The sequence below is a fragment of the Echiichthys vipera genome (assembly GCF_963691815.1).
Source record: "Echiichthys vipera genome assembly, chromosome: 3".
Classification (NCBI taxonomy): Eukaryota; Metazoa; Chordata; class Actinopteri; order Perciformes; family Trachinidae; genus Echiichthys; species Echiichthys vipera.
Genome location: NC_139828.1, coordinates 28,778,883 through 28,805,920, shown reverse-complemented (window position 1 = coordinate 28,805,920; position 27,038 = coordinate 28,778,883). Strand labels below are relative to the sequence as shown.

Sequence of the window (27,038 nt, the reverse complement as noted above, 5' to 3'; positions counted from 1 at the left end):
AAATGGGGTTGGGTTTACTGTCATTTTCCTCTGTCCTCATCTGCATTTCCTGCATTATGTTATGCACTTGCTAGCTTGCTAAATTGTTGGTGTCGTTGTCTTCTAAACGCAGACAGTAGGCCTAACGTTTGTGTCGTCTTCTCACGACTTAACCACTTGAATGCCAAGTGTGTGAGCTACATTACTTTTTATGTAGTAACCATAAGCTCACAAGTTCCATATGAAGGCAGCAGCTGAGTCCCGCATGGCAGCCTGACAGAAAGGGAGGACACGGATCTCTCCTCTGATCTCCGGCAGTCGCCTCAGGTTAGGGCTGGGTCCGTCACTTCTGCTATCAGAGCTGCATCAGCAAATTCTGTTACATAAGGTGCACAACTTGCACAGCGAGTGCATTCACAAGACTAAACACACAAGTGCACACCCAGACACAATCATTCCCTGCCAACAGGCTACTTGTTTTAACTTGAGTGGGCAACGGTGAAGAATGCCAGTTATTATCACAACCAGCAGGGCTGCAAAATTTCACATGAAGACATAAAAAGCCCTCAGCTGTATTTCTCCGTGAAGCATAAGGCCCAGTTAGAGATTGTAAAAGATAATGGGTGTAGCCACTGTAACGTCACTCATTGCCATTTTGGCATTTGGCCGTGGCTATCATGGTATTTTGGAGCGAGAAGGGAGAGCAGAGGTGGGGAAGAGCACCAAGTTGTTCAATGGCTCTGCGCTAAGCTAAACGCTAAAGAGGGAAACTTTTACCAGTTTTCAACCAGCTGATGCCATCTTTTGCTGCCGGTTATAAATTGTCAGTTACCAGATAACACTAGTGCTAGCTAGCTTGGTAAGCAAGTGCAACTGCAGAACGCTCATCTAATAATTAGGCAACCACAACATTGAAACAACTTTTATGAAGTGAAAACACACTGTGAGAGGGTCAAAGTTCTACCACAAAAAACACAGACAACACCCAAAAACAAGTTTATGGCTATTTTAATGTACACAGTAATGGGTTTTGCTTAACGCTATCCTGATTGACAGGTCACTGGTAAGCTGATAGAGCCAAGCTAGCTGTCCTACTGTTTCTAGACTTAATGCTAACTTAAGATAAGCTAAACCCAAGTTCTGAATAGCTATAGCCTAATAAGATATTAAATGTTGATAATTATGAAACATTAGTTTGTTGCTTTGTCCTTAGTCTAGCCTACATTAAATATGGTTGTAGTTTTTTTTTGTTTGTTTTTTAAAGCTGTGTACAACAACTACGCAGAGCAACAACCAGTGTTGAGGGTAACGTGTTAATAAGTAAAAATTCATGTTGTTAGCCTGCAAAGTTACGAAATTTCGAGCTCTAGACTGGCTATGTAATGAATGATGGTAGAGCCAATACATTCAGAAGAAGATAAGAACGTCCTCTGGACAATATAACCAACATACGCAAGCAATAGCAATGGGGTTTTAATTTTTGGTAATGCAAAAATACTCTAACAAGTTACTTTTCCTACTTACCTTCAGTAGGTAATGCTGTAATGTAACTAGTTTCTTTATTATGGCAGTAATATTGTATTGTAATCAATTACTTTCAAAACTAACATTACCAAACACTGGCTACAACGCATATAACGTTGTTGAATTAAAACATTTACTATAGGAAAATAAACCATCCATTGCTGATATGAGCCCTGTCAACATCCAGCCAAATGTTTATGCAGGTACTGGGAAGAGTGGGGAGGGAAATACCCGTGGATCATTGCTGCCCTGCTGCATCCTTACAAAGGGTTTTGCAAAGTCTGCAGGAAAGAAGTTGGCTTTTTGACAGTTGACTTTTTACTCCCACCCCAACCTCCACTCCAACTCCCCTGTCCCAAAGAAAAAAAAACAGTCGCACAAAACTGGAGCAATCACTGAAGTAGTCTTCAAGTTTGGAAAAATAAAGCAATACAAGGCAGCAAGTCTGCTTTTTGTTATGTATTTAGATAAATATTGCAAAGCAATATTCCTGGATTATCTGCAGTCCCCCATGCGCCTCTTATAACACTGTGTCCATAATTTAACAAGGTTTATTTTTAATGTATAGGGGGTTTGTCCTGGATACAAGGAAGGAGAGCAATAACCTGACTGTAATACTGTATAATGCAGCAAGGGCAAAGGGGTTTGAGTTTCGCCTTGTTCACCTAAAGAGTGCAGCTGCACTGCAGGTCTGGAGTAAAACTCTCGTGATGGACTTTCTCAGGATATTGTTGCAATTGATGTCCCTTTTTATGTATTTGTGAAAGTAGTCTTGAGAAATGCAACGACATTTAGCGAACATCATAAAAGAAAAGTGAGTATCAGCTGTTGTAAATGACAGACTGACTGGACGAAAGATAGAATAATGAATTCAGCGATTTATCTGAAAAGGCTAGAAGGCCGTATTAACCACAGAGTCGGACTGCTGAATGCATAAAGTTCAGTTTAGGCTATGTGATCTTGGTTCTCTGTGTACTTTCTGTGGCTCTGGAGGAGCAAGATCAAGGCTGAGGAAATTACCCCTGAGGCTGTCATGAGGGTTTCATCTGCGTTTGGGCCTTTAGAATAGGCTACAACAGAAAGCCTTGGGTTGCAAATTATAGGGACTGGGTTTGTGCATGTAGCCTACCATGTAGGGGGGGTCATATAAAAAAAAGGAGGGAACATACAATCCAGCATATCTGGAGATTAACCTGTTGGGACGAAAGGGCAAAATACACCAGCTGCATATGACATGCATCATAGTGGGTCAATGAAGGTTATTGCCAGAGAAGAATGTTGATATCGGAAAATCCTGTAAAACCGTGAATGTCAATGTTTTTTTTTTTTTTTTTTTGTGTCTAATGCTAACGTTTCTTACTTTCTACAATAATTGTTCATAGTGACGATGGTATGGCAAATGAATAAGCAACAGCCTGGTCAACTGAAGTTGAGGATATAAGGCAACTAAACCACTTGCTTAAAGATCTATTTTGCTGATTGTATTCCAGCTCTGTGTCATGGCAATTTGGGCATTGTGTTCAGTGGAGCGTTGTTAAGGTTAAACAAGAAGCCAACACTAATTGCATTTTGGATGAAAAACGTTCCACCTTGCTACATAAAGGCAGGAGGCATTGGAGGTAAAATCCAGATATGTGTAAAATGGGAGAACTTCATCTACTAGGCGGGTCAACTCATCAGAGTTCACTACAACAGCAAGTTATCACATTTTCCTGATGAAAAATGTTGACGTGTTGATGTGTTTTGTGAGTTATTCAGCCATGGGGACGGTGTTCTTGGAAAGAAACAAAGCTATTGGTATTTTGTTTTCTCCTAATATCCACTGTTTACTGTATGGTATTTCCAAATTTAGTGATAACAGACCATGGCCACCACATTCATTCTTATGATGCTTGATGCCTTGCGTTTTGGTTTCAGTGAATGTTGCAAAACGTTTACCACAAGGACATATGTCATAGTTCTTGAAGACAACATGTTTTTCTTTCTGCAAATACAGTAAACTCAACACCAGCTCCCTTTTACCCTTTTATTAAATCCACTGGAGTTGTGCAACCACCATTGTATAATCTCACACATCAAGACATTCAAACCAAGAATGAAATGGGAGCTGAAAAGTGGCAGGAACAGAATGTCTCTAAGTGGCGTGTAGGTGGTGTCTCAATACATAAAGGCAGTGCTTCATAAGGCTTTATGACTTTGCAGACAGACTAACCGGTTCCTCTCCTTCCTCCTGCTAGTGGAAATATACTGAATTGCAATTTAAGTTGGATGGCAGCCATTTATGCTGGGACAGATTCACAGATATTTAAATATTTACCCCATAAACACCAGCTAGCCTAAAGCTGGACATGAAAGGTGGAGAACACTACATACAAAGCAGGAAATCAGTGATAAATCACTGTTACATTTTTAATAGTTTATTTCAGCGCAAACACAAAACAAATATCAACTCTAGATCTATAGGAAATGAAAGCAATAGTTCTACATTTTGGGAAATAATATTATCTACTTTCTTGCCCAGAGTAAGATGAGAAGTTCATACCATCCACTCTCATGTCCGTATGCTAAATATGAAGGTACAGCTAGCATTCGGTTAGCTTAGCATAACTCAAAATCTGTAATCGAAGAAACATCTAGCTAGGCTCTATCTAAAGGCAGTTGTGTCATGTAGGGTATACACAGGTACCTCTTTCTGACAGTTTACAGTATACCCACATCAGACAAATACACTATTGGAATATATAGGGGAGTATACCCACTTCCTCCTCTGTAACATACCAATCTACCTTATAGCACGCGCAACTCATCAACTACATCACTGTCCTAAGTTTTTTTTTTTTTTTAATCAGTCTACCAGCACCTTTAAAGCTGACTTATTCATATGGCATATCTTGTTTGTTTAATCCGTACAAAAAACAAAGATAGAGACAAATTTTGTTGTGTGCAGGTACTTCCTCTCGTCTCCGTTGGTTGCCTGGCAACCTTACCATGATGACAAAAAACAAGGAAGTCACTGTCCAGCACAAAGCATCCCAACATTTTGTCAGCTTAGTTTGGACAGAGCTGCAGTGCTGGCTGTAACAGTCTCTATGCTAGGCTAAGCTAAGCTAAAATGTCCTGGATGTAGCTTCATACAGTATTTAGGCATGAGTGGTAATGATCTTTGTATCTAACTCTGAAATGTCAAACTATTCCTTTAAGTGTGCTCTAGAGCAAGCTGCCTGCATATGAATACATGATGGGTGAGAGCAGTTCATGATGCCAATTGCACCTTCTAAGGCTTGCCTAAGTATGTGTATAATGAATGAGCACAACAGGAAGCCAATTCAATTCAATTCGACTCAATTTTATTTATAGTGCCAAATCATAACAAAAGTTATCTCAGGGCACTTTACAGAGTAGGTATAGACCACACTCTATGACTTATTTATGATTTACATAGACCCAACAATTGCCCCGTAGAGCACAGTGGCAACGCAAACCTTCCCTATAACAGGCAGGAACCTGGGACAGACCCAGCTCTGTGGAGGACGGACATCTGTCTGCACCGGTTGGGGAGGAAGAAAAGGAGAGAGAAAGAGAGAAAAGACGGACAGATGGACAGAGAGAGAGACAAAGACAGACACAACGACAGACAGACAGACAGACAGACAGACAGAAACACTTACAGTAACTATAATAATATCTATAGTAATGTGAATATGACTTATATGTTATGGCGGTTAATACAGCAGAATAGTAGAAACAAGCACAGCTAAGGTGATAGATTATAACAGCAGCAGGAAGCGTCATGCAGGACCACGGCAGCAGGCACCACCACCATCAGCAGAGATGAAAGGTGTTTTCAGGAATCACTGGAGTGGCCCCTTCACAAAACTTATACAATACATCAGAATTTCTCTTTGCCTGTTACTCTAGTGAAAAAGTGAACATGTTTTCTCTGTACACAGTTACATTTTCCACCAGGGGAGCTCTCAGTATTCTCAATATAGTGTCCGTATCTATTCTCAGTCAGAAATGTTGCAGATCAAGGTTGTTCTGGTCCTGACAGTTTCGTATCCAAAGGTGCATACACCACGTGAGCACATATGTAAAAGGTTCTGGATTAAAGGACCTTTCTGGCATGCAATCTCTCTGGAATATGTTGTTAAGTGTAATTAGCATAGTTTGGTTTCTTTTCTGTCTTTTTGAATATGAGACAGTGGTTGGCTTTCAAATTTGGGATGCACAAACTATAGCTTGCCCAGGGTATGTTTGACCTTGTTCCAGTGTCTCCGTTTGTGATCAGGCTTTTGCTTTAAGGGCCCCACAATTCTGAATTTCACTTCCTTTAGAGACAACCTGTGAGATGGGTTGTGAAAAGGCACAGATTCAATTTAAAAAGTCCCATGAGAAAAAAAAAGACCAGGAACCGCTGCTGTGGAGGTGAAACTATATATCTATGTCAACTTTCAACATAAACCTAAAAAAAGATTCACTTTTTAAGATGGCATATATTGTATCTCCTGCATAATTGCACAGTGTATGTGTCTGTAATTAGTAAGTAATACAAGCAAGTAATTCATACTTGCCTATTAATCGGACATAAAATCAATTGATGCCTAGTATTTCTTATGAAGGAGGAGAGGAATAGTCTATAAATAGCATTAGTCTTGTTTCTTGCACAAATGATTACAAACCAGCTTCATTCCATGTCAGCTAAATATACAGACACATGACACAGACACATACATTCATATGAAATTCACAATTCTGTAGTAGTGCTGGTGCTGTAGGAGACGGCTGCCTCTCCAGTAGCTCTCCGGTTTTTAGCTCTTTTAAGAGTTTATTGGTTATCTTATACTGTATTTTTTTATACCGCCCTTTTGTTTTTGTAAGCTGCTGGAATCTCAATTTCCTTGCAGGAGTCATCCCAAAGGATCAGTAAAGAGAAGTCTAGGTCTAAGCATGAAGGCGTTTTGGATGCAGCTATACAAAATGAGCAGACTTTGCCCTCATGGTGTTATAATTACAGTTAAATGTCAGCAAATGAAATCCTCCCACAGCCTCAAAACATGTGACACTGTGTGAAAAAAGCTGTGCTAAATTAAGGGTGATCACATCTTAGCCACAGGGAAGGCCCAGATACGGCTTTCAGATGACTCACCGCATGAAACGGCTAACACGCTATTGATCCCAGGGGGAGTCAAAACACTTTACCGTCAAAAAAAACTCTTCAGATGTAATACGGCATTTAATGTTCACATCTCAGCAGGATTTATTTGTCCACTGACGATAAATGATCAAACAGGTCATTTAGAAGACAAATGGGTCCTACAGAGATATTAAAGGCCTCATATTCAGGTTCATACTCATGTTTTGTGTTTCTACTAGAACATGTTTACATGCTTTAATGTTAAAAACACCTTCTTTTTCTCATCCTTTCCATCTGAATATACCTGTATTCACCCTCTGCCTGAAACGCTCCGTTTTAGCGCCTGTCTCTTTAAGACCCCCTCCTGAAAAAGCCCAGTCTGCTCTGATTGGTCAGTGTTTTCTCCTGCATCTGCACTTTCTGCGCCTGTGCACCGCCATTGCAGTCAGTGAATGACTGTAACGTCACTGTAGCAGCACTTTCTACCTATATATAGTTTAGTTCACAACCATACATGTCTTGACGGCTCGTTTAAAGACACAGTTTCTGAGTACAGACTGTGTGCATTTCTCTGTGGACTGAGCATTTTGATACTTTCACAGTATTTATATAGCACCTCCACCTGCTTTATAATCAACAAGACATGATATCTTAGTTTTTACAAGATGGGACCTTTAAAGCAAAATGATCTCCATGCTGTTTATCGCCCCTGTTAAAATTCTGTAATATGTGCATACAAATATAGCTATCATTGTCCAAGAAACATTTCATACATGAGACTAATCAGGGTCTAGGAATTTAATAACATCAAAAGTTGATGACCTTACAGATTTACATTACAAAAGACACGTATTACACGTTATTATTGGCAGCGATGAATTCATTAAATCTGGGCTCATGAAGCAATAACATGGAGGTGATCTCCAGGACTGCACATGAGAATGAACCACAAACCGCGCATTATTGCTCATATGAGTGAAAAGTAAAGGATCGTCACAGAAATGTTGCACTGTATGTATAATTCAATATAGTTTTAAAACTGTTCTTTGGCTTCCCCGATGGTATAAGATAATCTTTCATAAGTCTCACTGCGGGGACATTTTCAGCAGTGATTTAGAAACATAGTTCTGATTAATTCCAGAAGACACAGAGAAGCAGGTTCTGGGTAAAAACGGGCAAATTCAAAGCATTCATCTAGGTATACCATGGTATGAACATTGACATACATTTGCTTATCTGCGTAAAGAGTTTCAATAATAATAAAAAAAGACTTTGTTCAACCAAAAAAAATGAATTGTGTAATATCATATAAAAGGATATTTTCTCAGACATTTATCACACTGTGAAAGTCTCATACTGTTGCAGCCTTAGTCAACACAAAGCCTACAATATATATAGGAGCGGGATGAAAATGGGTAATAAAAGGAAAAGGAAGGAGCAGCTTTAAACACTTGTTAGAGGCTGGTTGTGAAATACCACGAATAAAGTCTGTTGGGTTTAGTCCGTTTGATGCCAAACACTGACCAACAGAGTGGAGACCAACGCAGCAGGTCAAGTCTCTTCCTTCTATTTAACCATCTTGTTTGATGTAAACTGTGAACAGCTTTGTCGGTGGGATGTAAGGCGTCAGGTCAGACATTCAGTTGTTGTGTTGAAGATTAAAAAGGTCAAAGCCTGGTTTGGAATCAAAAAGCAGCCGCAGCATACGTGCTTCATCTAAGCCCCGCTGCAAGCTTCTCCATCGCAGCCTTGCGCTCTTCTGCTTTCTGCTGTGAGCGGCGCAGGACGTTCCTCAGCTCCTGAAGGTGGTCCAGCGTGCCCACCAGCTCGCCTTTCACTGTTTTCATCTGGCTCTCCAGCATCTGTGTGTGATGGAGGGAGTTTCTCCTGTATCGTCTGCTGGAGCGCACTTTCTCCTCCAGATCCTCCACTGCAACAAGCAGGCAGAAAACAGTCAACCCCCATCACAACCACCAGCAAGAGATTTTACAATACAGGAGCAGTTCAAATATGAGAGTGTTTTGTTTGTTTACAGACCCATGTTCTCCTGGTAGCCCATGCTATCTGAACCCGACTCCGTCTTCTTGTCCAACAGGTTTTTGGTTTGCTGCAGCATCTTCTCCATCTTGGCAAGTTCGGCAGCCTTGGTGTCGCTGTCACGGCGGATTTTCAGCAACTCCTGCTCCCTCGGAGTCAGCTCACCGTCAAACTTACTCATGTTGAGTGTTAAAAACCTAAACGGCACAACCTGCAACTTAACACCAAAACTCTGAGCGACCTGCTACACGACAGCCAACAACTTCAGTGAGCATAAGACACAAGGATGATCCAATAATGTTCCCCTCTGAAGCATAGACTTCTATTCCCGCTGCTGCTGCTGCTCATCAAATGCTAGTTTGTTTCAAAAGAACTGTGCTGCTGGTGATATTTGTCTTTTTATAGCTTGTGTAACCTCAGCACATGTTTGTAAGTCATCTGAACACAGCATATTCTCAGTACACAGCATTACAATTGGCTAGTCATAAGACCTGCTTCACAAAGGCCCCAGGCAAAACAGATCAATTTTACACTTCCTCAAAGTAGAGCAGAAGTTAGCAACAGTATGAAGTGGTAGCATTGATCAGTATTGTGATCCTTTACTTCAGTATAGTTGAACACTAAATGGCTGTCCAGTGAGAGCCACGCATTCCTAAAACAATGGAGTTTTCATGTTTTTACCTTTGTGACGATGCATTTTTCAGCTGATCCAAGAGGCTTTTCAAAACCTTTATTTAGCTCAAGACGGAGGAGAATTTTGTCAACACATAAAGGAATCATCCTTCAGATTATTTCATACACCACTCAACTTCAATGGACAGAAAGGGGATGTAAAATGGAAAGTAAAGTAGAAGTAAAGCCCCTCTGATTTGTACGTACACTTGAGTAAATGTAACTTACAATCCACACTGCATCTGTGGGCTGTTCACATTATATTACTGATATGTTCAGCATCTTCAACTTAATGCTGAAGTAGTCACTTAGTGCGTATGGTCAGTTAACTACTTCAAACGTAAATGTAGAACTAATCCAGTCCATTATGTGGAGACATCATGCAACGCCATGTCTTGAGTTGTACGATGTAGGGTATCAGTGGAGACTCTGCTGTGCCTTATTTGAGCCAAGGTTTGTTTAGTACCACCCTGCTCGCTCAATGTCTCTCTCTCTCTCTCTCTCTCTCTCTCTCTCTCTCTCTCTCTCTCTCTCTCTCTCTCTCTCTCTCTCTCTCTCTCTCTCTCTCTCTCTCTCTCTCTCTCGTCTTGATCCTCAAAAATGAAGCTCAACATTCCTTTATGTGTCGGACATGCTGGCCGGTCATATATGCGAGAATGTGTCCAATCTGTTTGTTTGTTCATATAAAAGGTGCCACAGAAAGAGTCGGTGTGATGATCAATTTTACTGTAATCTTCGACTGAGAGACTGTTGCAAAATGTTGCAAATTCAACATCAGTATTCTTTCTTCTCTATGCATAGTGCATCATGTGATTCAAGCGATAACTTAAACCTAAAAGCAGACTTACTTACCGGTCGGGGAGAAATCGTCCGTCGGAGCAGTGATGGCTTTGAGTTTGCAGCGTTTCAGTAGACCTGCAGTGATTATGGGTCAGTTTGTGGCTGTTTATTAGGCTGAACGCTGTTCTAATGTCTCATTCTGGCTGCTGGTGTCTGTGGTGCTCTTTCCTTCCTTAACGTAAACATTAACCTACTCCAGGAACACGAGGCCCCAGCAGACAGAAATATTGCTATTTTATTTAACTCAACACTTTCTGATTCGAATAGAAAAACTTCTAGCATTTCTGTGGATGGAGTCATGCAGGAGTCATGTGTTTTGAATTTTGGCAGCAGCTGGGCCCTTTTAGTCACAGTTCTATCACAGATTGTGCCTTAAATGATCTCCCCTTTTCTTTTCTAAAGGCTGAATTCTCATCAGGGCCCATTTTTTTGAGACACACTGGGTATTTTTCTGCCCTGGGCCTGTTTGGTGTTTTGTTGACTGGCCGTGTGCTGCAGTGGGAGGAGAGGAGCAGCAGGGGGAGTTTCACTGGCAATTCCTGTATACTACAATTATGGTCTTAAGATGTACTGCACAAATACCAACAGACAGCCATCACACCTCTCCTGTGGAAACCACGTTGATGCCCGTCTACTTTCTTCTCTTTCTTCAGCTCCCTCGGTTGAATACACACATAAACACATCTCTGTGGTGTCAAGTAGGGCCAATCAGTGTCTCCTGATTGCAGTGTTAAGACATACACATAGGCTGAATATGTGATAAATTATAATGTTAGAGGCCACCCTCTGAACTTCCTGTGCTATTATTACTTTGTCACATGTCCCTGAATGAAGGTCACTCACCTCCTGGGCTTTCTGTGGCATCTTTTGCTATCCCTGCTCTGTGACTAACTCTGTCTCCACCTTCCTCCAGGCTGGCCACACAAAGAAACAAAACAAAATCATTTATATATATATAAATGTTTTTTTTTAACTTATAAAACTGTTGATGACACAATGTACAAGTGAACCTCTGCCACTATGTTGTTCAAACATTGTATTATCAATACAATTAAGCAACATTTTTGGTTAACCACAGTCTCATTCTCCCCTATTTGGACAAGCAATGTCACATGACAAGAGAAAAGAAGATAGGTTTATGAAATGATATGAGATGTATTTCCTTCCTCCAGGCTGATCCAGTTTGAGGAGTGACCCATAAAAGGCTTCTGTGTTACACATTTGATACACTTCTCTACAATGAAGTGGTTGTGTTCCAGAAACATGCACATGACCAAAATGTACATGTAGCATTACTGATCATATTTGACCCTGATCCAGTAGCTGAGGTCTGTGTATGGTGCTGATCTACCTCCGCCTGCAGTGCATCCATCTGACCAGCAGGCGAAGACTAGAAAAATCTCAGTTCGTCACACTCATCACACAAATGATTTATAGAAGAGAATTTGTTGTCATGATAAATGCTTATACAACTGCAAAAAGAAGAATGTAGGTCAGATGTAGTTGACCGTATTAATAATTAGTGTTTACCTAACCATTGGATCTGTCCTTAAGAGATCAATTTGTCACAAGTTGTTGTCTCCATCACAGAGCTTTCCCTGGGGCCACTTTTGCAAATTGGCCAGGGGCCAGTTAGCTTAGCCGTGACCCCGGTCAGGGGACCAGGGTATCCTCCCCTGGCACCTTTTCTGATAAACAAGCTCTATTTTGAGGTTTTTATGCACTCTGGCAACTTATTTACATTGAAAGTACAAAAAAATTGAATCAATTTATTTTTATTATGAATAAGCAAATGGTCAGAGGGCCACCTGGCACCACAACGTGGCCGCATTTGGCCCACAGGCCGTAGATTCTCTATCACTGCATTAGAAGAAAGAGTGGGTCTCTTTAGATGCTATTTCACTGTCTCTTTCCAAGGGCTCATACAATCACATTATCACATTTACATAAACACACTCAAAGTAAAGGACACTTCTGTACGCCTGAGACATAAATTTAAGTGAGAACAGCATAGTTCCATAAATAAATCTTCTTTTATGTTTATATTGGAGACTCTCAGCTGTGAAATCATCAAATCTACCTCAGACTGGAGATCACTGAATGACTCAAACCATTTCTGAGAAATTACACTAGTTTCAGAAACACTAGTGCAGTGCCTGTTTGGGGCGTACCGATAGCTTGGCCCCCGAAAGTGCTGCTTGCATCGTTCTCCAAAACCACTCGTCCAATTGATTTCGCACTCAAAACTGCATTATACCTGGGAGGGAGGAGAGTGAAGTTGATCAGATGAATGTTTCTTGAGATGGCACCAAATTTGTCATTTTGTCATCAAATGTGTCATATATGATATCCTATAATAAATCTGTACCAAATTTGGTTATTATTGCTCAAAATTTGTAGGAGGAGTAGTGAAAAAAACAGATTTGGATACATTCGACTGGACCAAAAGGATCCGGGAAAAAAATAATTTGATCTCTGGGCATTACAGTTCAAGTCAGGACAAAACGTCAAACATTGTAAAAGCGCACACCTTGCTTTGGATGCCTGTCGCTGAGGAAGTATATCCTGTGCGCTGAGTAAACGTATATGTTAGACTGAGACATGACAGAGAGCAGTGGGTTCTTGTTTAATTGGAAAAAAGCAGGTTTGTTGCAACTAGTGATATTGTGGTTCACAAGAAGCAGACTATGCTAAAATAATCATCAACAAGCCTTCTTGTCAATCCAGCCGAAAGGCCATTCGAAGAAGATGCAAATCCTTCAAAATCGATCCATTTTGATTTTTAACAAGGGGCTGAATCATTTCCTAAAACGTTGGGGCGCTGTTGTAAACATTACTCAGACAGAAGGAACTTGTATATTTGTTGGGGGCTATTTTCACCTGTTGATTCATTTGGTGCACCAGTGAGTATTTACTGCAGCAGGACGTACTATGTGGGATTCATTCAAATGGAAATACAATGTAATGAAGGAGCATCTCGGCCAGTGCAACAGTGTGGCTCATTCATGTGTTTTTAGACAACAATAGAGCTCTGTAGCGTAGAGCAGAAAGATATATCTTGTCTGAATATAGAATGGCTCCAAACTTACTCTTCCAGGGCCTACTAATCCAATGTGATCTCATGTGAAGGCGTATAAATGGCACGCCACATTTAAGGACATTTCCTGTGTCATTTAACGACCTGTTCTTATTACCAACTAATCCAACTTAAACACGTGGTTACCATGAATTCAAACAAAACTACTTGCTTAGGTAAAAAGGTAAATGGACTTGTACTTTCTAGCCTTCTGTCTACTCAAGACGCTTTCACACTACTTATCACATTCACCCATTCACACAGAGGCAGCGTCTGTGTTGATCCTGAGGCGATGTAGTTCAACAGGGAGTGTAAAACAAAACAATATTTTTATGACTTTGAATCTCATACATTTGTGACTTTTTTCTCGTAGATTTGGTGAATCTCATAAATCTGAGACTTTATTTTTTCATAGATTTGCTTCTTTTTAATCTCATAAATCTGCCTTTTTTTTTTTTTTAATATGTGCTACATTTAAATCTCATAAATCTGTGACTTAAAGGGAAGTTTGGGGTCCGCTGCTGGAGCTGCTACCCCCGAGACCCGACCCCGGATAAGAGGCTGAAGATGAGATGAGATGAAATCTGTGACTTTTTTCTCGTAGATTTGTTACTTTTTAATCTCGTAAATCTGTCTTTTTTTCTCGTAGATTTGCTTCTTTTTAATCTCGTAAATCTGCGACTTTTCTTGTAGATTTGTTACTTATAATCTCATAAATCTGCAACGTTTTTTGAAATATTAACACCCTAGCCTGGGTCGTTACATTTTTTTTTCATACTTGGCCCTAGTATGCCATCGTATGTTCATGTGTTTCAAGTGGGAAGGAATTATTTGTTAACAATTTAAATTCAATTAAATCAATTCAGTTCAGTTGAGTTCAATTCGGTTCAGTTCAGTTCAATTCAGTTCAGTTTAGTTCAATTCAATTCAGTTCAGTTCAATTCAGTTCAGTTCAATTCAGTTCAGTTCAGTTCAATTCAGTTCAATTCAGTTCAGTTCAGTTCAATTCAATTCAGTTCAATTCAGTTCAGTTCAATTCAGTTCAATTCAGTTCAATTCAGTTCAGTTCAGTTCAATTCAGTTCAGTTCAATTCAGTTAAATTAGATTCAATTCAGTCCATCTCAATTCAGTTCAGTTGAATTCAGTTCAGTTGAATTCAGTTCAATTCAGTTCAGTTAAATTCAGTTCTGTTGAACTCAGTTCAATTCAGTTCAGTTCAATTCAGTTCAGTTCAGTTCAATTCAGTTCAGTTCAGTTCAATTCAGTTCAGTTCAATTCAGTTCAATTCAATTCAATTCAATGAATCAAATAAAATGATAAAATAAGTATACAAACCGTATACCGCCATTAGACATATGTGCACATGCATGGGTATGTTCAGTATGCGTGTGTCTGTGCTTGTGTGATGTCTCTGCATCCTTCTAGCTCTTGACATTTCTGTGAGCATGAACCCTCTCCCTCACATTCTGAATATCTGTGTCTTTTGTACCACAGTGACTTAAGGAAGCTGGATGCAGCTGTAAAATTGTAATACAAGAGAGTGACCATGAGGGGGAAGGCTGTCATCACTTATTTCACAAGTCAGTCTGCTCTCAGCAAAGCAGGTTTATGAAAGCAATATTTTTTTTTGTGAATGTTTAACGCCCACTTTAAAATGAGTAATCAGCCCTACATATGAGCTTACACAAACACCTGCCTCAGCACTTGTCTTAACAATCTCTCATAATGATCAGTGCAGTGCAGATAAGACTTGTTCCAGATCAGAAATGTTGGAATATGTGCTGGGCTTTGTGGCAGATATGTCCTGTCGTTTGTTACCTCGGCTACTTATTGGGTTGTGATGGATGCTAATGAAACCACAAGCTAATGAGCAGGTGTGGGCTGCAAGACTAAACAAGGATTATTGCCGTTAATGAAAGGTAAACTGAATTTAGGTATGGAAATCTCTGCAGATGTTTTCCACTGTTAATTCCTCTGAAGGGTTATGTTTGTAGAGAAGGTCTTCATTATATTAGACGTGCATAATGATCTATACTAGTCTTAATCACGCATTCAAAGAGAATTTGCTGGTGCTAAGAAGTGGAAGAAACTGCCTCGAGGTGAAAGAAGCCTTTTAAAAAAGGGTTGAACAGGGACTGATAGACAACATCGACCAAATAAGCATATGATCAATATAATAGATTGAAAATGTTATATTAATATAAACACTGGAGATCAAAATGAGATAACAACTAATAAATACTTGATTTATTCTGAAATATCGTTATTTTTATCGTCCATTATTTAATAGAATATCAGCTGTGACTATACCACTGCTGTACTCACATGTTTTTATAAATAACTGAGGCACAAGAAAAACCTTTATTTTGTGAAAATAACAGTGAGCAAAATTAGAGAACACTTTCAGATCCCTCCCAGTTAATGGTGTTAATCTGGCACCTGGTGACATCAGTGCTGAACAGGGCATGGATCTGTCTTGGCACACGGTGTCTCATCGTTTAAGACTTTAAGAAGTCAGTTTAATTTGGAGGAGGAAGTGTCATGGTTTGGGGGATGTTTTCTGCAGCAGGAGTTGGGCCTCTTGTGCAGCTACATAGCAGGTGAATGCAAATGTTTATGTGAACCTCCTTCAGCAACATGCAATACCTTCACTGCAACTGTCTCCCAATCAGCTGCAACTTTCATGTAAGACAATGTCCCCTGTCTCACTGTAAAACAGGTGAAGCATTTCCTTGAAGCAAAGAATATTGAAACAATGAAATGCCCAGAGTCCAGATCTAAACCCCATAGAGAATCTCTGGAAAATCCTCGGTGACAAAGTAATGTCTATGAAACCCACTACAGTTAGTGAACTGTGGAAGAGACTGAGTCAGAATGGACGCAGATCAAAACAGAGCAGTGTGAGAAACTAGTGATGTCCTGTGGGCGCAGATGTGCTGAAGTCATTCAAAGCTGTGGCCTCTACACTTCCTGTTCATTTTTGAATCCTACAGAAGAAAACACTGTTAAATATTCTCTTCTGACACGATGGTTACTGTTCTCTAATTTTGGTTACTTAAATAAACATGCCAGTACAGCAGTGGTATAGCCACAGCTGATATTCTATCAAGGTTACAAAAAATAACAGTATTTCAGAATAAATCAAGTATAAATAACTTGTTCTCATTGATTGTCTTTCTCCATTGTGGCGGGGATGATGGAGGATCAGGGACATCAATGGAAATAAGTCCTGGACTTTGTCATGTTATTCCTAACAATGTCTTATACATTAGGAATATATACATATACATATACATGTCTTATACATTCTGATCCTTTCCCACCTTTGTATTGAAACTGTTGCACAATAATTTCCCTCGGGATAAATAAAGCTTCTTGAATCTTGAATCTTGAATCTTGAATTTTTTACTGCTGTATTTGAATTTTGCCAGTTAAACTAAACTAAACTAACTGTCTCCCTAGTGTTGCCATTGCCTTCGTCTCTGCATCTGCAAGGTTGTTGTTTGTTTGTTCTTATATGAAATTAGAATTTTTGATCCGCCCACTCAAAGTGCCTCAAGGTAAACAGCATTACATAATCGCAGGAAATACTTTATAATGTCTGCATCCAGTTTCTGTCCTCTAGGCTCATATACTGTGACTCTCCTCAGAACTCTAAGCTCCAGTCATTGATGCCAGCTTGGTTTTAGGCTTTTCTCTCCTTAAAGAATTTAGCACTGCAGCGATCCCAGCTCTGTAGTGCTGCATGCATCCTTTCGTCTTGTGCAGTCAAATCTGTCATAGACGAGACACAAGAACAATTGAATTGGTGTTTTCACACTTGACAATGCTTTATCATGAAATACAATCCAGTTAGACTCCCTGTTTTGATGGATGATAATGCACACGCTGCACATGCTCATGTCTTGTATAACTGAGTGCCCATTACCTTTCGCTGGTGCATTCCCTCAAGACGCAGTCTTACAGTCTTGTATCTCTTCATTTATAAGAAACCAGCAAGACATTTCCCATCCTACTGCAGAATCAAGTACAGAAGCCGTTTTCATCCTATATACATTATTTGAAAAATATATTGGGTAAGAAATCTTAAGAATGTCTTGTTGCTTTAGTCCAAATTGATATAGATGAATAATAATGTCATATTTATACTTTCATATATCCCATTACAAAAAGAAGGATGTGGGCTAAACCCTAGAAAATACTGTATAATGAATAACAAAATAAGTCAAAACTAGAGACCATCTTGCAATGGGATCACACTAGTCACAACATGCAAATCAAATCAGGCCGTGGTGAAGCAATGACCCCTTCCTTACGTTCTACACCCTTGCTAGGACCACACCTATCTTTAAACTGAGCCTTACTTTTGATCTCAACTACACACCTGTAGAGTTGTGTGAATGTATCTTGCACGGTCGTGGTAGTTCTTGCTACAGTAGGTGTCTCAGGGACGATATTTTGCCATGATGACACACACGCACACACACACAAAAACAATACCAGCGTTGTTGTTGGCTGGTAACGAGGATGACGTGATTCATGATCCCACTGCTGTATTGAATCTGACAGCTTCTTATCTTCCATCCTCCTCCTTCTGACACAAGCGCCCCTCTGTGATGTGAGACTCGTCACTGAACTACTCACAGTGAAAAAAGCTGACATACTTTAAACTACGTCAGTAACTATTTGCAATGACAATTGAAGACCTAACCTAAGTTTTTTGTGTTTTTTTACTCCCGTTGCAAGTGACGTCTATGGTTCAGTTTAAACAAACCTATAATGGTGATGAGCGCCTGTGAATTTTTGCCTAGGGCCCGAACAGACTCTAGAACCACCTCTGAATGTAGGTCCATTACTCACTCTCCTTTCAGCTCTGTTTTAGTCTCCGTTCTCCGTCTTTAGGCTACGTTCACACTGCAGGTCTTAATGATCGATTCCGATCTATTGCTCAAATCCGATTTATTGTTTAGCTGTTCACATTACGTCATTAAATGTGACCTGTCTACCTATTGCTGTGTGAACAGCCCACGCTCCTGAAGTAACCCGCATGTGCACTTCATCATTGATGACATCATGCCACAACGATGTTTACGGAAGCAAACATGTCAACGGCAACCGGTATTGTAGGACATTCAGTACCATATTTAAAAGTGGCCTAATTCTGATTCGAAAATGTTAGATTCAATGGGAGTTGTGCTGTTCACACTGTCAAAAGCAAATCAGATACGGATCACATATGAGCCAAAAAAATTGGATTCAGGTCACTTGTAACTGCAGTGTGAACGTAGCCATAGTCTGCCGATTGACGCTGGAAAGGTTGTGTCCAGTTCAACTAGAGAAGCTAAAAGGATCTTTGAGACTGAACCAAAATAGTATTTGTACCGACCATAAAACCAAAACAAGTGACACGAGTGAGGGGATGATGGAGCGTGAGCTTGGCCGGACAATTGAAGCAGCGGGGACGGTGTTGCAGTCGCTCTACCGCACCGTTGTGACGATCTTCCGGTCAATCTTGGTTCCTACCCTCACCTATGGTCATGAAAGCTGGGTCATGACAGGAAAGGGAAGTTTGGGGTCCCCTGCTGGAGCTGCTGCCCCCACGACCCAACCCGGAGGCTGACGATGAGATGAGATGAAAACCAAAACAATGAGCAGGAAGGCCTTTCATATTACACATTTGATCCATTGTTGACACAAAAATATTTAGTTAATTAGTGCAACTTTAATAAAGTGTTTAATGAGAGGTGTTTCAATGTAAAGACTGGAATGAAGCCAATAGTGTAACGTAATTACAACGGGCCCAAGTGCACAACAGTTAGTTATATGCGCACGCGCACACACGCACACACACACACACCATGAGGCATTTATATATTTTTGTCTTTAGCAGTAAAGGTTACAATCAGCATCCATTCCCAGAACAAATGACTCTGCAGTAGTAACAGGGATTTATCGGCTCCAGCTCCCATGTGATGGGAACATGACACTCGGGTGGACACTCTAACTTTACACCCTTTTTCGGCGCGATGATATGATGCTTGTCACCACCATCTGTGACTTCTGTGACTCTTTGTCATCTCTGCCACAAATTCCGTCCGTCGTGACCCGAGCAGCACTCGAACATTGTTCCAAATTAGTCTGCATCGAGTTTAAAAGAGATACGGGTGATGTAACAAATAGAAAAAAGAAATAACCACAGTACAGTACATATTCACTGGCTTTCTACTGTTTAACCCGGTTTCCCAGCGCGTTTAAAAAAGGGAAAGGAGACCTAGTTTTTTGTGTTTTTCGACGTTTTAATACCTGCAAATACACATTTTGGTTCAAACTACAATTACCGCCTTGCAGTTAACATCCATGTCTGTCCAGACCTATATGCAGTGAAGACTTTGAAGGAATTTAATAAAAGGTATTAAGTGTAGTTTTTTTGGCAAAACGCTGATGCTTCACACATATCTTCAACCCAGCTGCACAGAAGATCTAAACAATCAGCTTCAAGATTAGTGTCACTGATTCAGTATCCGGCCAAATGTCTCCCCTTCTGTTCCTGAGTTGTGGCTTTGAAAAATAACAAAAACATTATGATGTCAGAGTGAAGTTGACCTTTATCCTTTTAAGATTATTTTTTGGAAAGTTTTACAAGCCTTTTATTATATAGGACAGAAAGGAACTGAAGTGAGAGAGGAGGGGGAGACATGCAGCAAAGTGCCGAAGGTCAGAGTCGAACCCACGGCTGCTGCCTCGAGGATCTTCAGCCTCTTTACAAGGGGTTTACATGGGGTTGAGTGAAGTTGACCTTTGACCTTTTGGATATGAAATATCATCACTTTATCATTTTATCCTATTAGAAATTTGTGTGAAAGGTTGTCATAATTAGCAAAGGAGTTATCGAGTTATGGGCAAAATTGCATTTTGTGAGGTCATAAGTTCAAGTAGAAGTGGACATTTGTGGCAAATTTGAAGAAAGTCCCTCCAGAGGTTGCTGAGATATCCAACAAGAATGGGACAGATTGACAGACGTCTGTACACGTACAGACGGACAACCCAAAAACATAATGCCTCCGGTTACGGCTGTCACCAGCTCTGAGGCATAAATAAGCTATTGGGCTATTATATTAGGAAAATAGAGAGGTCAAAGGGAAAGCTATCAGATAGCACTCTGATGGCCAAAGTCAATCCATCCATCCATCTTTAACCGCTTGTCCCTATCAGGGTCAGGGGGGGCTGGAGCCGATCCCAGCTGACCTGATGGTCAAAGTGCTAAAAAGAAATGAAGCACCAGCGTCTGGCAGTAGAGGAGCTGTCAATATCACGCTGGTGCTGAAATGACCAGTGTCTTTGAAAAAAGGTATTTTATGGTGCCATTACCTCATAAAACCGGATCTCTCTACGGGCCCCCCGCAGCCCGTGGGTGCACTGGATATATTTACGCCCATGGCTGAACCAGTTTACCTTCTTAATACTGTAAAGCACAAACACCAACTAGTAAACAATAATAACACCATCTCTTATTCAATAATTTCACATGGAATACATCTGGGGTTCAGATCCAGTGTCAGAATTGAGGGGAACACAAAGGTGATTTTTTTTTTTACATGTATGGAACTCATACCATGCCACCATAAATCACAACCTGGTAACAGCGTGTATCACACTTACTTCACTGTTATGTTAGTAAATCATAATTTAAGGGTCATGTAATGTCTACTCCCCCCCCAGTTGTTCTCACCATCTTCCCTTTCTCCCAGTGTATGGGACTACTTTATGCATGATTCACTGATATGGATGAAAAAAAATGTTTGTCAAACATTATTCGTTCCACCATTTCAATCACTTCTTTGATGTGAATCTAAAATATGAAGAATGTGATGTTTTGAATAATTTAGGGTATTTTAAGTATGTGTGTGTGTGTGTGTGGGGGGGGGGGGGATTCATGTTTTTCAGAAAAAAACACGAGTGGGGTGTAGATCTACACCCATGGAATACATACAAATGTGAGTTTGGGGCATTTCCACTGTGATTAACTGTTAACTGTATATTTAATATTATAGTAAATATTGTTTATGGGATTTGTTTGTATCACACAAAAGAAACGGATACAATCTGCCATATAATAAAATGAGCATTTTCTCACACTTTTAGAATGAAAGTAACTGATCCTAAACCAAACTGTCACATATTGAAAGGTTTAACATTGTAGTCAAGTTCTATCTCTTTTGTGTTGTTTTGCATGAACCACACAAGGTTACAAACGGTTACCCATCCTCCTCCTGTAATTGGTCGAAACGCCCCAGAAGTGATCCGCTATGAGCCTCACTTGGCTGCGGTTGACGGCGCAGCTCAGTCCGCCGCGTCTCCTCATCCAAACGCACGTCCCCGGTGCCGCCGCCGACAGAATCGGTCATGTCTGACATCTGGACCGTGTCCGGGGTTCGGCTGATAGGCGTCGCCTGATACCGTGTGAAGTGTACACCGAATCTCTTCCTTCAGCAGCTGTTGTGAGATGTTCTTCATTTGCGATGGCGAAAGGTCTGTTTCCATGGGGGTTCTTCCGAAAGCCTCTGTACATCCAGGTAAGCTTCTGGGAAATCCCTCTTCACTCCTCACTGTGTCCAATGGGACTCCAGCCCGGCTCCGTGTCAGGCTGCGGGGGCTCTGTGTATACTGTACACTCAGATGTAACCGGGAGATGCAACTGTTGTTCTCGCTTATTCTACTTTACCATTTGACCTTCGCGTCGCTCACGGATTCGTGGTCACTTGCAGGCATTACTGTGAAGGTGTTTAAAGACCGAATCCTAAAGTCACTTGATGCTCGACGGCTCGACACGAATCCACCATCCTCCTGATCCCCGTTGCCGTAGCAACCCCTTCCATGATGCATCCAGCTGGTACAGTCATACATTCAAAACAGGCTGCAAAACTTTATCATGACCTGGCGTTACATGACTCATTCGATGTTTCCTTCTGGGACTTTTTTCTCTCTTTTTTCTCTCTGCACCACAGAACTAGAAATGCTTTGCATCGGGATTAAAGCTTGTCAGCCATTTCTTGAAACTATATGAATAAATCATAGAGGTTTATTCGCCGTGGTGCTGCCCTGGTTATCCTCCTCTTGGAAGATGTTGAGTTACATTATGTAACAGTTTGATGTGAGTGAAGTCCACAGCGGCATTCCCTATAAGTCAAAATGAAACTCTGCTAGGGAAGCCCCTCAAGGACAGAGTTAGGTCATTAATAGAACATCTACATAGGGCTGGGCGATATGGGCAGAATCTTCTACCCCGATGAAGGCCATTTTGTATCTCGATGACAAAATGCATGTTTTCTGGTGATTCAGTAAATAAAAAAGTCTATATAAAATAACTACAGGGTAAAGCCTATTTTTTTGTATACTCCTGTGTAAAATAAATATGTGACGAATGAAAAGTTTGGAGTATTTTCTCATTTTATTTACAACTATAGTGCAAAATGAGATGTAACATGCAAATTTAAGAGCATAAAGCGTCGTCCAAATGGTGTTAATATTGCTGTAACATAGTTCGACAGCTGGTTTTTGGACATTGCAATTGAAAGAACATGTAAAAATATGTAAGATAGACATTTTGATATCATTATGATTTCTGTCTTCTATCACCTTCTTCCACTTTATGTCAGTATATCTAAATCATGGGTTATGTAATCCAGTTGATGTTAACCACATTGAACTGTGGTAATACGTTTCAGTATACGATTTTCCCTCAGGTATTTCAGAAGACATTTTCTTAGGAGTTTAGGTTTGTCTTTGTTCATTTAAACAACGTAACGTTCTTGTCGGGTCTATGTAAATCATAAATAAGTCATAGAGTGTGGTCTTTACCTACTCTGTAAAGTGTCCTGAGATCACTTTTGTTATGATTTGGCACTGTAAATAAAATTTAATTGAATTGAAGTGAAAAATGGAATTGAATTGAATTGAATTGAGTTGAATTGAAAAATTGAATTGAATTGAATTGAAAAACTGAATTGAATTGTAACTGTGTATCACCAAATCTCAATATGATTTATTCACAATATTGATTCCATTGAAAGACGATAAATCATCACATTGACTTATTGCCCGGCGCCGAGTGAATTAGAACACATGGAAGTGCCTCCCTGCACCATCACACTATTCTGACTGAGTATTTTGTTTATTGTACTTATCTTTGAGATGTTGGGCCACAGCCGTTTGCTCCGCTCATTTAGGTCGAACATAGTCTCATCTCAGCTGCTGCCCTGTGCGTCCTGCCTGTGCCCCTGCATGTTAGAGACAAAACCTGTCAAGTGCAGTGAATAGAGGGAGAAACAGCCCGTCCCAGGGGAGAGCCACCAGCATCACTCAGTTTTTCTAGGCCACTTCAGCCTTCCAGTGACAACTTAAGAAGTGCCACTCAGTGATCCTCGGAGAGAAGCTATTTCCACTGAAATACAAAAACTGACAAGTCCTGCGTCCTGTGCAGAATCTGCTTTGTTTATTTTTAAAGTCGTTTAAAGTCAAGTAGAGATATTATAAAAACACAAATGTGTTTGATGGAGCTTGATGTCCCTGCTCGTGCTTAATTCCCTTCACAGCAGATAAAGGGATCATTTTGTTTCTTATGTCCTCCTGTCACACTGCAGAACACAGTGTGTAAAAGCATGTAGTGCCAATAATTATACACCTTAGGGTTCCTGAGTCAAGCTGGTGCTGACATTTACTGAGGCTGGTTTTCATTACATTAAGAGCTTTAGTTTAGTCTAAAACAACCTTTTCAAATGCAAGAAAATACTCCAACAAATTACCAGGCCATGTTTAGAGATGTTCCCATACCATTTTTCCTTCCTGGACTACCAATTCTGATACCTGAACTTGCGTTAAAAAACGTAATATTTAGTAACCCTGTATGGATGTGATACGCTCACTATTATTGTTGGCCTGGCTCAGGTCAAACTCTCTATGATACATGAACAAATACATAGAGAGAATGTAGTTTGACAGACAGCCATGACAGAAAAAGAATATGAATAAATAAATCTAAGAAAAAATTACAATTTCTTTACTTATTTCTAAACTGTCAAATTGGAGCCATAGCTTAAAAAAAAAAAGAAAAACATTTAACATTTTAAATAGTGCCCATCACGTGATACATTACTGGAAATCCAATTCTTTCTTCTTTTTTTTTTGCTGCTCTAAAAACAGTAGTTTGAAGGAGCAGTACAGCTTAAGATTCAAGATACTCCCATACCAACACGACCATAGAAGGTTTAATACATCCCAATATATGGCATGTCAAAAGTAGTAGGCCAAAAATACCAGGATGCCTTACTCCTACTGCATCCAGTCAGATTATTCAGTATGCAAACCAACATGCTTTTCTGGCTATCCTGACCCACAATCCCTTGCACAACATATCTGAGATTTAGGCCAGTCCCAATTGTATGTGTATGTATAATGCATGCAACAGTAAGTACGTTATAAGAGTACTAAATGTAAAAAGGAAATGTAACTTGATGTGACTTGGAAATCAGCCTAAATTTGTCATTTATACCGTTCACAGGGTAAGTGCGCAGCAGAACGAAAATAATGTCGCATCAGGGCTCAAAATGTAATGAGCAAAAAATGCTGACAAGAGTAAAAATAATATGTTATGTAAGAACAGATATAAAGCATTGTAGGGCATTCCTGTGATCCCACAGACCTATGTTCCCACATTGTGGGGCTGTGGGAACATAAGGCGCTGGGAACATAGGACAGCAGGAACACACGGCTGTGGGAACATAAGGTGCTGGGAACATAGGGCTGTGGGAACATAAGGCTGTGGGAACATAAGGCGCTGGAAACATAGGGCTGTGGGAAAATAGAGCTGTGGGAACATAAGGCTGTGGGAACATAGAGCTGTGGGAACATAAGGCTGTGGCAACATAGTACTGTGGGAACATAAGGCTGTGGGAACATAGGGCTGTGGGAACATAGGGCTGTGGGAATATAAGGTTGTGGGAACATAAGGCTGTGGGAACATAGGATTGTGGGAACATACGGCGCTGGGAACACAGGGCTGTGGGAACATAAGGCTGTGGGAACATAAGGCGCTGGGAACATAGGACTGTGGGAACATAAGGCTGTGAAAACATAAGGCGCTGGGAACATAGGGCTGTGGGAAAATAGAGCTGTGGGAACATAAGGCTGTGGGAACATAGAGCTGTGGGAACATAAGGCTGTGGCAACATAGGCCTGTGGGAACATAAGGCTGTGGGAACATAGGGCTGTGGGAACATAGGACTGTGGGAACATAGGGCTGTGGGAACATAAGGCTGTGGGAACATAAGGCTGTGGCAACATAGGACTGTGGGAACATAAGGCTGTGGGAACATAGAGCTGTGGGAACATAAGGTTGTGGGAACATAAGGCTGTGGGAACATAGGACTGTGGGAACATACGGCTATGGGAACATAAGGCTGTGGGAAAATAGAGCTGTGGGAACATAAGGCTGTGGGAACATAGAGCTGTGGGAACATAAGGCTGTGGCAACATAGGACTGTGGGAACATAAGGCTGTGGGAACATAGGGCTGTGGGAACATAGGACTATGGGAACATAAGGCTGTGGGAACATAGGGCTGTGGGAACATAAGGTTGTGGGAACATAAGGCTGTGGGAACATAGGACTGTGGGAACATACGGCTATGGGAACATAAGGCTGTTGGAACATAGGACTGTGGGAACATAGGGCTGTGGGAACATAGGACTGTGGGAACATAAGGCTGTGGGAACATAAGGCTGTGGCAACATAGGACTGTTGGAAGATAAGGCTGTGGGAACATAGGGCTGTAGGAACATAGAACTGTGGGAACATAGGGCTGTGGGAACATAAGGCTGTGGGAACATAGGGCTGTGGGAACACAGGGCAGTGGGAACATAAGGCTGTGGGAACATAAGACTGTGGGAACATAGGGCTGTGGGAACATAAGGCTGTGGGAACATAAGGCTGTGGCAACATAGGGCTGTGGGAACATAAGGCTGTGGGAACATAAGGCTGTGGGAACATAAGGCTGTGGGAACATAGGGCTGTGGGGACATAAGGCTGTGGGAACATAAGGCTGTTGGAACATAGGGCTGTGGGAACATAAGGCTGTGGGAACATAGGGCTGTGGGAACATAGGGCTGTGGGAACATAAGGCTGTGGGAACATAGGGCTGTGGGAACATAAGGCTGTGGGAACATAGGGCCGTGGGAACATAGGACTGTGTGAACTTAAGGCTGTGGGAACATAGGGCTGTGGGAACATGGGACTGTGGGAACATAGGGCTGTGGGAACATAAGGCTGTGGGAACATAGGACTGTGGGAACATAGGGCTGTGGGAACATAGGGCTGTGGGAACATAGGGCTGTGGGAACATAGGGCTGTGGGAACATAGGACTGTGGGAACATAGGGCTGTGGGAACACAGGGCAGTGGGAACATAAGGCTGTGGGAACATAGGGCTTTGGGAACATAAGGCTGTGGGAACATAGGGCTGTGGGAACATAGGGCTGTGGGAACATAGGCATGGTCCCGCATGGTAAATGGAGATATTTGGATGTTTACGTGCAGGAAGGAGGATTACTCAGGATAAGGATGATACGATATGATTTATCTTCCTTTACTGTGGAGGGTGCCAACACTCTAACTCCAGCGCAGATGATCTTGTCAAGTCCACACGGAGCCAGTGAGCAATTACAACAACATGTAGATAAAGCAGGACCAGCTAACTACTTTTACCTATTAGTTCTGGTAGCAA

General features: G+C 41.0%; 2 protein-coding genes across 2 annotated transcripts in view; one reads left to right on the top strand and one right to left on the bottom strand.

Annotated features, from left to right (window-relative positions):
- Positions 1 to 7,463: 7,463 nt before the first annotated feature.
- Positions 7,464 to 10,315, bottom strand: LOC310966385 (uncharacterized protein). Its single transcript, XM_083940108.1, has 3 exons — positions 10,199 to 10,315; positions 8,675 to 8,871; positions 7,464 to 8,567 (listed from the first exon to the last, which is right to left on the bottom strand). Exons 2-3 carry the CDS (start codon positions 8,853 to 8,855, stop codon positions 8,350 to 8,352), a joined length of 399 nt encoding a protein of 132 aa, XP_083796234.1. The 5' UTR covers positions 8,856 to 8,871; positions 10,199 to 10,315; the 3' UTR covers positions 7,464 to 8,349.
- Positions 10,316 to 21,727: 11,412 nt separating this feature from the next.
- The window catches only part of dipk1ab (divergent protein kinase domain 1Ab), a 17,397-nt gene continuing 12,086 nt past the window's right edge, over positions 21,728 to 27,038 (top strand). The window contains exon 1 of the mRNA XM_083940503.1: positions 21,728 to 21,836. Within this exon, the coding sequence (XP_083796629.1) occupies positions 21,783 to 21,836 (54 nt within the window). The 5' untranslated portion in view covers positions 21,728 to 21,782. The remainder of the gene's footprint in view (positions 21,837 to 27,038) is intronic.

Excerpts from the sequence above, each read along its gene's own strand:
- LOC310966385 (XM_083940108.1), bottom strand. The coding sequence starts at position 8,855 with ATGAGTAAGTTTGACGGTGAGCTGACTCCGAGGGAGCAGGAGTTGCTG. Across the intron at positions 8,568-8,674 it reads GGGCTACCAGGAGAACATGG|TGGAGGATCTGGAGGAGAAA; the intron begins GTCTGTAAACAA and ends TGCTTGTTGCAG.